The sequence below is a fragment of the Leptonychotes weddellii genome, chromosome 4 (assembly GCF_054177405.1).
Source record: "Leptonychotes weddellii isolate Sample4059 chromosome 4, ASM5417740v2, whole genome shotgun sequence".
NCBI lineage: Eukaryota > Metazoa > Chordata > Mammalia > Carnivora > Phocidae > Leptonychotes > Leptonychotes weddellii.
In genome coordinates this window covers 26561894-26575578 of record NC_138372.1, presented here as the reverse complement: position 1 = coordinate 26575578, position 13685 = coordinate 26561894, and the positions used below count along the sequence as shown (strand labels likewise).

The window sequence follows — 13685 nt, the reverse complement described above, 5'->3', positions numbered from 1 at the left end:
CACTAGGGGCTCGGGGCCGCGCGTGCCGAGCACCTAGGCGGCCGCTGGGGCGGGGCAGCTTGGCGGTTGCTAGGCAACGAAAGGGGCGGGGGCTCCAACGCTGCGTGACGGCTAAGCGGCCGGGACGGGGGCGGAGTCAGGAGAGCGGCGGCGCGCGCCGCTCGTTCGCAGGAAGTCGCACACGGGAAGCAAGGGGCGCGAGCGGAAGTGACGTCGCCGGCGCACACGTGGTTGAGCGTGGTTACGGAGGGTCTCTTCGGCAGGGCTTGGGAAGTTACGAGCTCGTGTACCCGTCCGAGGCCGGGTCTAGCGCTCCGGTTCCCGTCCCGTCGGCAAGATGGTGAAGCCCAAGTACAAAGGACGGAGCACCATCAACCCCTCCAAGGCCAGCACAAACCCTGGTACAGGCGGCGGGGCTCGCGGAGGGGGAAGCTTGAAGGAAGCTTGGTGGGGAGGGCTCCGAGAAGGTCGGGGGGAGGAGGGACACCCGGGCGGGCGTTGCTTGGAGTGGCCTCTCGCCTAGTGGCTATTGGGGACGAGAAGGGAGAAGGTGGTTTTTTCATTCGGAGGCGCTGATGAGGGCTGACATCTTGCACGCCTCTCAGGGCCAGGTGCCAGGCCCTCGGTCTAACGTCGGGGAAAGTGAACATTCAGGCCTGGCAGCCTTGGGGCATCTCCAGTTGTGAGATGCGGAGACTGGGAAGCTCTGCGTTGGAAAGGGCAGTGATCTTGACCTCCTCTCGCGTTCCTGTGTCTGTCGGCCCCTCCCCCAACGTATTTCAGTCTTGTATGATTCCAGCTTTCCAGCTCAGGGAATTGTTAGAAGTAAATTAGAAAAAGTCAGATTACAAGTGGTGTTAGGGCCGACCCAGCTGACGTTTCACACTTGACCACACTTGCCTGCCACTCTTGCTTTGATCATTTAAATGAGAAAGGGTTTGTACACTTGGCTCTCGGAGTCATCCCACCTGGTAAAGGGCACAGAAAACCTTACAGTTAGATAACTAATGATCATTTCAATAAGGATGTTTTTAGAGATGTTTATGAGTTTTGCTGAGTTTCCACCTGCAGGATGAACAAGATAGTCTTTGGGGGTGTCCCTTCTATTGGGTTTAGTTAATAACACTTTGTTTTTAAATATGGTTTAAAGTTTTTGAGGACTTGAACTGATCACATCGAACGTTCTCCCTGGATTGCTGATAAATTATTCAGTTTGCGTAGACTGGAATCTTAGACTGTTAGACCCAAAAAGGCCCTTAGAGGTTATGATGTGATAGGTGAAGAGGTGGAGCCAAAATGGGGAAGTGGCTCATCACAGCTGGCACAGTTGGTGAACGGTAGAGCCGCCAGGGCTGGGATTTCAGCCTGTTTTCTACTGCATCACTTCAGGAGTAGACAGGTGACTGGAAGATATCCCCAAAAGGCAAAGCTAGGCTAGTATTAGCATGCTTATTTGTCCTTCTCTTTCTCTCTGAGATGTAAGGCAAGAATCGCTACCTACTTTGCTGTTGATTAAACAAAAACATTAGGAAATTAAGAAACTGGTACAGAAGGAACACTTAAGTATCAAAATCATAGTCTCCGTGGTGCCTTGCATGTAGCAGGCACTCAGTATTTGCTCACCTGAGACCCCCAGGTAAGAGCACAGGTGGTGAGCTAATGCTTTTGTTCAAATTCTGGCTCTGCCATTTAGTAGCTGTGTAATCTTGGGCAAGGTGTCTGGCCACCTGTGCCTCAGTTTCTTAGCCTGAGGAATGAGGCTAATGTATCTCTCTTTGTAGGATTATTCTATGGATTACACTAGGTGATGCCTGTAATGTGGATTGCACAGTGCCACAATTAATGCTCAAAATTATTAACTCTTATCAAACTCAGTCATATTGAGAACCCAAGATTAGGTGAGCTTTGTCATACCAGGTAGCTTCCAGTGATAATAATTTTGTTGGAGTGATAGAGGGAGAGAGTAGATGTTTTGCAGTGAGGCGGCAGCTTGCCTACTTTGAGTGAGCGCGTTGGTGAGTTTGAGGCAATGGCCATACTTAAACTTGGTTATCAAATAGTTCGCGGTCTACTTCTGTCTTTCCTAGATCGAGTGCAGGGAGCAGGAGGCCAAAACATGAGGGACCGGGCCACAATCCGGCGCCTGAATATGTACCGGCAAAAGGAGCGCAGGTGAGCATTCCACGTTGTCATCCTCCCCTTTCCTTCGTGCCCTGGACTCCTAGCTGAGACCTAATCACCTTTAACGTTCCCACCCCCACATCCCCCAAATAGGAGTGGCATATTTTCAAATACCATCTGATACGGGTGCTGTTAAGATAAATGGCAAATTTTCGGTTCAAGACATGGGTAGCAGGTGGTGAAATAGTGTTTGTGTAACAATACTGTATGGCCAGTGGAGGTTTTATTCCTCACAGCCTCGGCCTTCACGGATAGCACATTAAATCTCAAGTTAAATATCCCTCAAGAGAACTCTGGTTTTCTTTAATAAAACATATAGGACTGTAGTTATGCAAGCAGCCAGGAAACTTGTTTTTTAATGCGAAACTTTAGATCACAACATTGTGGCACTTGGAAACTCATCACAACTGTGAGTTCTGCTGAGGCAGCCTCTACCGCGGGGACTTGCTGAGCGTGGCATTTTGCTAGCTGGTCTTAATTTGTTTGGTAATTAGATTCTTCATCCGTTCTGAAAGATGTGTCTAAAACACAAACGTCAATGAACTTAATCTGCCTTAGTCACCTACTCTGCTGTTTGTTTCAGAATTTTGAGTTCCAGCATAAATCACCCTCTACTTAAAATTCATTTAAACCAGTCTTCAAATAATTACCCAAAAAACTTAAGTATGTGGTTTTTTTTTAAAGCAAACAGTAAACAGATTTTTAAACATCAGCATTATTTGTTATTCATCTAGCAGAAATCATTACGTGCTCTGTTGCAAGAGGTTAAATGACTTTTGGACAATCTGTTTCAAATGTAGAAGTACTTTTTGTTTACTGAAATCTGTATTTCATGATCATTTAAAACCAAAAAAAGAAAAAAGCTCCTTTTGATGGGAAGAGTGTTCTGGAAACCAGGCTTTGCTCTTGCCTTTCTTCTGTCATCAACCAGAATCTGTTACTTCCTCAATTTAGGAACAGTCGTGGTAAAGTGATTAAGCCTCTGCAGTATCAGTCCACGGTGGCTTCTGGCACGGTGGCGAGAGTGGAACCAAATATTAAGTGGTTTGGTGAGTATCGGCCTCTGTCACTTTTGCTCTACCGGACGGGTGCTGTATGGAAAAGGGTAGGCTTAAAAGGTGTCTAAAGGGCAGAAGTTTGGGGGTGAGTCGAACTGTCAAAAGATTATATGAGAAATGGCTGAGAAGTACCCATAGTGGGAAAAGTGCTGAGAAAAGTAGTAGTGGTGGTGGATTCCATAAATAAGTTCTTTTTGTAGGGGCACGTGGGTGGCTCAGTCGTTAAGCGTCTGCCTTCGGCTCAGGTCACGATCACGGGGTCCTGGGATCGAGCCCCGCATCGGGCTCCCTGCTCCGCGGCAAGCCTGCTTCTCCCTCTCCCCCTGCTTGTGTTCCCTCTCTTGCTGTGTCTCTCTCTGTCAAATAAATAAAATCTTAAAAAATAAATAAATAAATAAATACTTTTTGTAAAGAGCTCATCGTCGTTAATTGTAAGTGAACCCTCCTAAACAGATAAAGCCATCCTTTACATCTTAGTGACTGGCCTTCACAGACCTGAGAACTCTCACAGCTCTTCAGTTCTGGTGGCCTGGAGAGATGGCTGTTTGAGAGAGGCCTTGCAGATATGTTCGTACCTTTAACACGAAGTGTAAGTGCAATCGTTGGCCATTCCTTTGAAATGTTTCTTTTTTTTTTTAATTTTTTATTTATTTGCGAGAGAGAGAATGAGAGACAGAGAGCATGAGAGGGAGGAGGGTCAGAGGGAGAAGCAGACTCCCCGCCGAGCAGGGAGCCCGATGCGGGACTTGATCCCGGGACTCCAGGATCATGACCTGAGCCGAAAGCAGTCGCCCAACCAACTGAGCCACCCAGGCGCCCCGAAACGTTTCTTAATGGGGATTTGCACTGAGTGCCAGTGGAAGGCTCTCTTGTTGGTTTTTCCCAAGAATGAATAGAAGGGGATCGGGGCTTCTTTCTTGGAAACTCCACCTTCATTTCAGTCTGGGCTTTCCCTTAGTCCCTGCTAGGTGTGTGGGCCAGTCAGATGGTCAGACCCCATTGTTTGACCGGTGCTTGACCTCTGTGCTTGGTGGAAGGTGGCAGCTACCTTTCAGCCTGTCTTTTGACAGCATACCCTCTAGGAAGCTGCAGCTCGGGGAAAGTGTCAAAGAAAAACCTTTTAGAGAGGTGTTTAGCATGGTGGCTCTATACTGGTTCCGATCACCTGCGTGTGCATTCTCGTTCTGCCATTTCTGTGACCGTGGGCAAGTTATTACGTCTCTCTGTTCATTGGGGTTTCCGGTCTCTAAAATGAGGCTAAAAGCAGTCTGTATCTCGTAGGACTGCTGTGGGAGTTCGGTGGGTGAACACGTGTGCGGCGCTGAGAGTTGTACCCAGCCCGCAGTGAGCCCAGTGTCATCGGCACCGGATTTGTAGCCCTTGCCGTCTTGGGTTCTGCATTTGTGCTCCAGCGAGCTGTTCTGTTGAATATGTGTTTCAGGCCCCCTCACTTCCCAGGTGTTCTCCAGGTAGTGTTATATAGCTTTATTTGGTTCCCTTGCGTGGATTTATTGGCTAATTTAATAGTCCTTTCAAACGCTCATAACCATAAAAAGCGGTAACTGACCCGGGTTCCGTGCTTCAGGATTCTCTGTGTAGACTGTTAGATCAGCTCTGATTGGCTCCAAATTTCTTTGCCAGATATAGCAGGAAGTGTCGGATGTTTGTCAAATCTCAGTTCCATTCAGTGATGTTGATTTTTCAGTTTCATCCAGTCAGGAAATTGGGCTTGGAAAACTCTTGAAACCCTTTGTGTGTCTGGGTTGGTGGATTAGTTCATAGTCTATGAGTGCAGGAGAGGCAGTTTTTTTGTTCTTGTCCCCCCCCACTTTTAAGTTTGAAAATGGATCCATGGGATGGATGTATCGGGTGTTTGGGTAAAGCCAGGGTAATTCAAAGTCTTGCTTTTCCCTGTGTCATTGGGAAGAAGGATGCAGAAGCAAAAAGGAGTTCTTTATTAAATGGCAACATTCTTCTTTAAAACAGGAAACACACGTGTGATTAAACAGTCATCGTTACAAAAATTTCAAGAGGAAATGGGCACAGTTATGAAGGATCCATACAAAGTGGTCATGAAACAAAGCAAGTTACCCATGTCTCTTCTCCATGATCGGATCCAGCCTCATGTAAGTTGGAGGATATCCCTGGCAGTGGAATTTCTTAGGCACAGTTCATGCCGAGCCCTCTCGACCAGCTTTGTCTTTTGTTCTTCAGTAGAGAAGGGTGGCTCTTCTCATCATGCAGTACTGATGAGCTTTCCCCTTTGTTAGGGGTCTCACCTTGGTATGAAGCACATCGTGTCAGGAAGGTGTAGTACCTAGTGGATCAGAGCACAGGCTTGGGAGTCAGGCCTGACTTAATCTTTGCTCTCCCCTGACGTGTAGAGCCTTAGGTTTCTCCATGAGCTTTCACTTCCCTGGCTATTAAAGTCAAGGAAACCTACCTCCTTTGGTGATCAGATGCAGATGAGGCATTTGGCATATAGTGAGCACATAGCACACCGCCTACTAGCTAAATAGATCATGGCTATTACTAGTACTAGTTGTACATTTTTTTGTTAGGCAAACTAGTTTAAGTGGTGACTCCATCAAACTTTAGGGAAATGTAGAGTCAGGATTGGGTTGATAGGGGGGAGCCCTTTGGTGCTGTGTACTTTCAGCTTCTATGAGACCCTTGGAATTCTTTCCAGCGAAGGAAAGGGTGCTGGTCAGATTGGTTCTTAATCGTTGGAGTTGAAGGACAGTAAGGATGGAATTGGGCTTGAAGTGGAATGAGTTTCACACATAACCAAAAAAATGGCCTAATGTTTGCACGTTTTTACTTGCATTGAATAATAATTCCCAGAAATGTAGCCAGTACATAAGCCTTGGTTCCAATGTAAGGAGGGGAAGGAAACATTGACATGCATACATGGATTAAACAGTTCAAAGAAAATTGTTTACTCGCAGAACAAAATAAAAACCAAGGCCTGGTTATTGCCTCAGGTTTTGTCAATTATGCTTTGTTTTATGACGGACTAGAAGAATGGCGCCTATTAGTGGAATGACTGTTTTCTTTCAGGGAAACACATGAGTGTAATTCATGAACCACAGACAAGTTGCTCATTTCCCTTGTTCTCTTTTGTCTGTTTTCCCTAAAGCCATCTTTTAACAAACTATTGAATCTTGTTTATGAGAAGAACAGAGAGGTTTTTATTATGGATTTATTGCTTTGTTGCCCATTCCAGTTGTTCAGTGCTTCTAAAATTCAGACTTCAATCGCTGATCTGTAGGCCGAAGGGTCCACAGCTGCAGCAGTCAGCTGGGATTTTGATGCAGATAGGTACTCAGAATAAGGGAGGAGTTTTGTGCTTTGGCCTTGAAACCTTACCTATTTATTTTAGTGCCGTATCTACTACTGGTTATAAAACTTAATTCTTGAGATGGCTGCACAGTGGAGTCAAATCAGATATGCTTTAACTTTTAGCTCTGTGCACATTAAAATGACTAATTCTGTAGCAATAGAGCAAAAATACTGTAACTGATTTGATTTGTGTCCTTTATTGCCTACTGCCTATAACTGCGTGGTACTTGTTAATGTTTAGCTTTCCATGCACACCTTCTTGTGTACTGTGCTTTGTAGGTGATTTATGAGATTTCCAAGGATAACTTTGATCACGGTTTTCCCAGTGACATTAGTACTTAGTTCCCATGTAAAACCCGACCCTTCTGTTTGGGGATGTTCCCTTGTGGGAGGGTAGCAAGTGGGTACAACTGAACTAAGAGGAGATGGGTTAGAGAATCTGAAAAGGTGACCATAGCTTAAGGATCTTTGGGAATTGGAGGGGGGAATCAAAGTCAGAAGCCACAGGCGTGGCTCCATCATCCGCATTTAGTAGCTGGTGCTTACAGAGGAGCTTTGTACTGCGGGGCAGAGGGCACATTTTTTTTTTTTTTTTTTTGAGGGCATTCTCTGCGGGCTGTTAACATCTGTTACGTGATAGATCCTAACTCAAACTTTGACTTTTATCCTGCTTCAAAAATTCCTATGCCCGTAACTCCTTTACAGGCACAGCAAGTTCTAGTTAGTATTAGGTTCCTTTTTATCACATCTAAACTATTATTTTGGACTTTTGCTAGATGTTTTTCATCTGAAGACTTTCCATGTGCATTTAATAAAAATGTTACCTAAATTAGGGAAAATGTTATCTGAAACTAAAATGCATCTTACAAAACAAGCAATTCCTTTTAGCCATGAAAGAAATTAACTTCCAAGAAAAAGTTGGCATTTACAGTTGGTTTAAAAAAAAAACACAAATTTGAGTATGATTGTCCTTGACAAAATCTGTGAATTTGGCGAATTTTATGCACTTGTCTGAAAGCTCAAAAAAAAGTCAGAAAAGATAAGTTAATGTTCATCATTGTAGCCTTAATTACATTTGACTGAAGTTTATGATAAATGAAATAAAGCAGAGTTTTTGGCAACTCTTACACAACTATTCGTACTTGCTTTGACTATTTGTATTACTTTGTATTTCTCCAAGGAGGCTTACAGAATTTCAGAATTGGGGAACAAGTGCTTTTGTGATTTCAGGCTGATTTGAAACCAAGCTGCATCCATGTTGTAGTTTTTGGTACGGGTTGAGCTTTGGAAAAATAAAGGAAGAAAACCTTTCCTGGGTCGATTTTTCACTTTCGCTTTTGCTCAGCACCTTCCTTAGCTTTATGAATAATTCTCTTTTCTCTTTAGAACTCAAAGGTGCACATTCTTGATACTGAAAGCTTTGAAACTACATTCGGCCCAAAGTCACAGAGGAAGCGACCAAACTTATTTGCTAGTGATATGCAGTCTCTTCTAGAAAACGCAGAAATGTCCACTGAGAGCTATGACCAGGGCAAGGATCGTGACCTGGTCACTGAAGACACTGGTGTCAGGTACAATTTGAACGTTCATACCACTCTCATTTGCTCTTCTGCAACAAAACGTCTTTACCTTTATTTTACCCACATGAAGCTCAGTGCTTTAACTCCTTTTTTTTTTTTTTTTTAAAGATACTATTTATTTGACAGCATATAAGTAGGGGGAGTGGCACGGGGAGAAGGAGAAGCAGGCCCCCCAGCTCAACAGGGAGCCCGACACAGGGCTCAATCCTAGGACCCTGGATCACGACCTGAGCCAAAGGCAGACACTTGACTGAGCCACCTAGGCGTCCCCGGTGCTTTAACTCCCAGATTGTTAGTGCTCTTCTTCCCTTTGACTAGAAAAATTTGTGAAGCTAGGGCCAGAATGAAAATTATTTGAGGTGGCTTATTTCCTCTGGGTCTCTTTTTTCACTCCCCAAATAAAAATAAATAACTTTCTTTACTTCATTATAATAGCAGTAAAGGCTAGGAAAGACAGTTTTGAATATATAGGTAAATTAGAAATGCAACACAAAGAAACTAAGAAGAACTCATAATCCCACTGACCATGTTACTTGTTAAAATCGTGAAGGTCAGGGCTTCCTTAAACAGAGACTCTGGACCACTGGGGATTCACGGATGGCCTTTGAGTTTCCTGTGACCCTCTGAAGATAACGTGGAAAATGTATGTACAAGCATAAAGGTGGTGGTGTTTTGTTGGTCTTATATTTGTTTTGGGGAGGGGAGGAGAAGGATCGATAGCTTTGTGTTCTCATAGAGGAGTTCATACCCAAAGGAAGGTCAAGAATCTAGATTATTCTAGATCTTTTTTACACTCCATGTTCACTTATAAATATAATACCTTAAGACTGTATTTTAATTTGCCTTTTATTTTATTTTTTAAAAATATTTTTTTAAAGATTTTATTTGAGAGAGAAAGTGAAAGTGAGAGAGAGAGAGAGAGAGATCATGAGCAGGGGGGACAGGCAGAGGGAGAAGCAGACTCCCCGCCAAGCAGGGAGCCCGATGCAGGACTTGATCTCAGGACCCTGGGATCATGACCTGAGCCAAAGGCAGATGCTTAACCAACTGAGCCACCCAGGCGCCCTAACTTGCCTTTTATTTTAGATAAATATTTAGAAAAAATATTTTTCTAAATTATTAACAATAGATTTCTGTGTCAGTACTTAATCGACAGTCCCGCTGTGGAACATTTATGCTGTTTGTAGTTTTACCCTGTGGTAAGTAAGGCTAGGGTAAAACATCAGTGTGATGGAATCTTCTTAATTCTTCCCCTAAGATATGTTCTTATGGGGAAATGACTATGTCTGAGAACAGGCGTGTTTTTGGCAGGCAGCTGCCTGGCACCCTCCAAAAGGGTTGACCAGTGTTCCCTATTCACCCTCGTGAGTGCGCCAGGTGCCTCAGCACTGAGATGCTGTCACTTAACCGCAGCAGGGCCACCCTGGTGCTGTGGACGGCCCACGTCTATAGCTGTGTGCCTCCTGCCGATGATGTCAGGCCATTTGAGGCCAGGCAAGAGAGGCAGCTCTTTTCTTCGTAGAAGTATTTGGACTTTGTGTGCTTCTGCTGATAGGAATTTTTCCTCCTCCAAAAGGTGCAGTAGATAATGGGGGAGAAGACAACCATTTTTGGGTTTTTTTGGGTTTTTTTGTTTTTTTAAAGATTTTATTTATTTGAGAGAGAGAGAAAGCATGAGGTGGGGAGGGTCAGAGGGAGAAGCAGACTCCTCGCTGAGCAAGGAGCCCGATGTGGGACTCGATCCCGGGACTCCAGGATCATGACCTGAGCCGGAGGCAGTCGCTTAACCAACTGAGCCACCCAGGCGCCCTGGACAACCATTTTTGTTTCCAGGACACTGGATAAATGTCTGTGAGGCTAGTGGATAAACAGATTCTCAGCCTTATCAGAAATATTTCTCTTCCTATGGAAGTACAGATTATGACTCAGGTCCTGCCAATTCCTTTTCATAATCTTCCGTGATATGTCACATAGCTACAGTCACTTTTTTTTTTTTAGGATTTAATTTGAGAGAGAGTGAGTGTATGGTGGTGGAGGGGGAGAGGGACAGGGGAGAGAGAAACTCAAGCAGACTCCCATCCTGGACATGGGGACTCGATCTCACAACCCTGAGATCATGACCTGAGCCAAAACCAAGAGTTGGATGCTTAACCGACTGTGCCATCCAGGGGCCCCTACCTGCAGTCACTTTTTAAAATATTTTTATTTTGGGGGGCACCTGGCTGGCTCAGTCGTTAGAGCATGTGACCCTTGATTTCGAGGGTTGTAAGTTTGAGCCCCACATTGGGTGTAGAGATTAATTAAAAATAAAATCTTAAAATAAAAATAAAACATGCCTTTAAAAAATAATATTTTTATTTTTGAAATTTCTAAATGTTTTCATATTTTTTATGTATGATCTATGGTTTAAAATTTTTTTTTAATTTTTTATCGTTTATTCATCATGATAAGTGCACTCTTTAACTCCTATCACCTCTTTGACCCATCCCCTCATCTACCTCCCCTCTGGTAACCATCAGTTTGTTCTCTAGAGTTAAGAACCTGTTTCTTGGTTTATTTCTCTCTCTCTCTCTCTTTTTCCCCCTTTGCTCATTTGTTTCTTAAATTCCACATATGAGTGAAGCCCTGTGGTATTTGTCTTTCTCTGACTGACTTACTTCGCGTAGCATTATACTCTCTAGCTCCATCCATGTTGTTGCAAATGGCAAGATTTCACTCTTTTTGATGGCTGAGTAATGTTCGTTTGTGTGTGTGTACCGCAACTTCTTTATCCATTCACCAGTTGTTGGCCACTTGGGCTGCCTTCATAATTTGGCTGCTGTAAATCATGCTGCTATAAACATAGGGTTGCATATATCTTTTAAAAATTAGTGTTTTTGTATTCTTTGGGTGATACCCAGGAGTGCAATTACTGGATCACATGGTAGTTCTATTTTTAACTTTCTGAGGACCCTCCATTCTGTTTTGCAGAGTGGCTGCACCAGTTTGCATTCCCACCAGCAGTGCGCGAGGGTTCCCCTTTCTCCACATCCTTGCCAATACCTGGTGTTTCTTGAATCACTTTTTTAATTAATTTATTTTTTAAAGATTTTATTCATTTGACAGAGAGAGACACAGCGAGAGAGGGAACACAAGCAGGGGGAGTGGGAGAGGGAGAAGCAGGCTCCCCGCGGAGCAGGGAGCCCAATGCGGGGTTCGATCCCAGGACCCTGGGATCATGACCTGAGCTGAAGGCAGACGCTTAATGACTGAGCCACCCAAGCGCCCCTCTTGAGTCACTTTGTTTAAATTAAATTTTTTACTGTGGTAAACTGTACATAAAATGTATCATTTCAGTCATTTTCAAGCCTGCAATTCAGTGGCATTAAGCACACCCATGTGGTTTTGCAGCCTTCAGGGCTCCATGTCCGCTTCCAGAACTCTTTCATGTCATCCCAAACTGAAAGTATTTACCGTAGACAGTAACTTCCCAGTGCTTGGTGGCCACCATTCTGTGTTCTGTCTCTTAGCAGTTTGACTACTCTGACTAGAGGTACTAGGTGCAGTCCTACAGTTTCTGTCCGTCTGGCTTAGGACCAGAATGTCGCTGGGGTCATCCCACGTTGTAGCCTGTGTCAGTGCTTTATCCTTTTTCATTGCCGAATAATACTCCGTTATATGTACAACACATTTTTAATCCATCTATCCATTGATGGACATTTGGGTATAGTCACTTTTTCAATGAAATTTGCTTTTGCCCCATCTCCAAGTAGTTTTGATGCCCTTTCCTGTGGCACGTGGTCAACTTCTCCCTAAACATCCTCTTTATAGGGTCCACTTGCTCACTTTGAGTGTTTTCTTATTTAGAAATGAAGCCCAAGAAGAGATTTATAAAAAGGGACAGTCCAAAAGAATATGGGGTGAGCTCTACAAGGTAAGACTTTCAGTTCCTTCTTGTTGATTGCTTCCTTTGGCTTTCATGATCTTGTATGAGAAAACTGATCTTGATATATGGAAGCTCTCTCAAATAAAGCACAAACTCCACTGCCCTCATTCCCCTCCAAAACCAGGACGGGTGTGGCTAAGCACATACTACCATTGTTCTGGATAACTGCCTTTTTTTTTTTTTAAGATTTTATTTATTTATTTGACAGAGAGAGACACAGCAAGAGAGGGAACACAAGCAGGGCGAGCGGGAGAGGGAGAAGCAGGCTTCCCGCTGAGCAGGGAGCCCAATGTGGAGCTCGACCCCAGGACCCTGGGATCATGACCTGAGCCAAAGGCAGACGCTTAACCATCTGAGCCACCCAGGCGCCCCCGCCCCCTTTTTTTTTCTTAATAGTAAAAGCTACATTACATAGACTTCAAATTTATCATACATGGTTAGAGCTGCATGGGGGTTTTTAAGTTATTTAGTCCAGCCCTGTCATTTATAGATGAGAATACACGTCTAGAAAGGTTGAATACCTTACCCAGCTCACCCACCTGGTTCGTGGAGGAGCCTTCGCGTGTCCGGAGTCCTGGTCCAGCGCTCTTCAACTTGGCTGAGTTTTGTCCACGTACTAGAGATAATTCTTGGTGACTAAAGGCTTTCAAGCACAGTCCCATAATCCAGCAGTAACCCTAACAGGAAAGTAGTACCCTGAAGGCAAACTACATGTTTTAGTTTTTTGTAAAATCCATAAACCCTGTGACAGTAGAAACCTTTAGACGTCTAAGAAGTAAATGATTTTATTCAATAATGAATAGTAGTTGCGAAGTAAGGTGGGTTATATCTAAGTTAGTTTTCCTATTTGAAATTAGACAAGTTTCTTCTACTCACAGGATGGAAAAAGTTTTGAATTCCGATCACTGGGCACTGAGATTGGCCACAACCTACCCGTGTTTTGAAGTTCTCACTGTTTTATTTTCCCCGGTTCCTTTAAATGTCCTCTGTCTCCCACTTCTCATCTGTACTAAAGCAACTCATTTTCGCCTCTTTGAATCACAGGTGATAGACTCCTCAGATGTTGTAGTTCAAGTTCTTGATGCTAGAGATCCGATGGGTACCCGTTCCCCTCACATCGAGACTTACTTGAAGAAGGAAAAACCCTGGAAACACCTTATCTTTGTTCTTAACAAATGTGACCTTGTTCCAACCTGGGCGACAGTAAGTATGCTGCTTACCCAGAACAGACTGCCAGGCCACTTGGCTCGTCGGAGGCCAAGTTCTCTGTCAATAAGGCCGTTCCTGGTTTTTGGGGTTTGAGACATTAAAGTGCTGGACTTTTTGACCTAGTAGTTGTGGGAGCATTCTCACTGAAAACAAAACTAAAATGTGCTTCACCGACCGCGAGTGGAGTCACGTTTTACCCTCTGGTGGTTGGCGAAGGGACGGCTGCGGTACCCACGGGATGGGCGATGTGGCCCGTTCGGGAGGAGAAGGTGCCGTAGCCACAGGCCTTTTCCACATCTGTTACATTAGTGGCATTCGGTCATACCAAAGTCGGTTTTGTAATTGTTCCGTGTTTGTCAGACAAAAAACAAAGCATTAACTGTTGTTCTT

General features: G+C 44.2%; 1 protein-coding gene across 1 annotated transcript in view; it reads left to right on the top strand.

Moving 5' to 3' along the window:
- Window positions 1-203: 203 nt before the first annotated feature.
- Window positions 204-13685, top strand: part of GNL2 (G protein nucleolar 2) — a 24858-nt gene continuing 11376 nt past the window's right edge. Inside the window, exons 1-7 of the mRNA XM_006739808.3 lie at window positions 204-401; window positions 2088-2172; window positions 3136-3230; window positions 5226-5365; window positions 7968-8152; window positions 12008-12074; window positions 13131-13289. Of these exons, the coding sequence (XP_006739871.1) occupies window positions 338-401; window positions 2088-2172; window positions 3136-3230; window positions 5226-5365; window positions 7968-8152; window positions 12008-12074; window positions 13131-13289 (795 nt within the window). The 5' untranslated portion in view covers window positions 204-337. The remainder of the gene's footprint in view (window positions 402-2087; window positions 2173-3135; window positions 3231-5225; window positions 5366-7967; window positions 8153-12007; window positions 12075-13130; window positions 13290-13685) is intronic.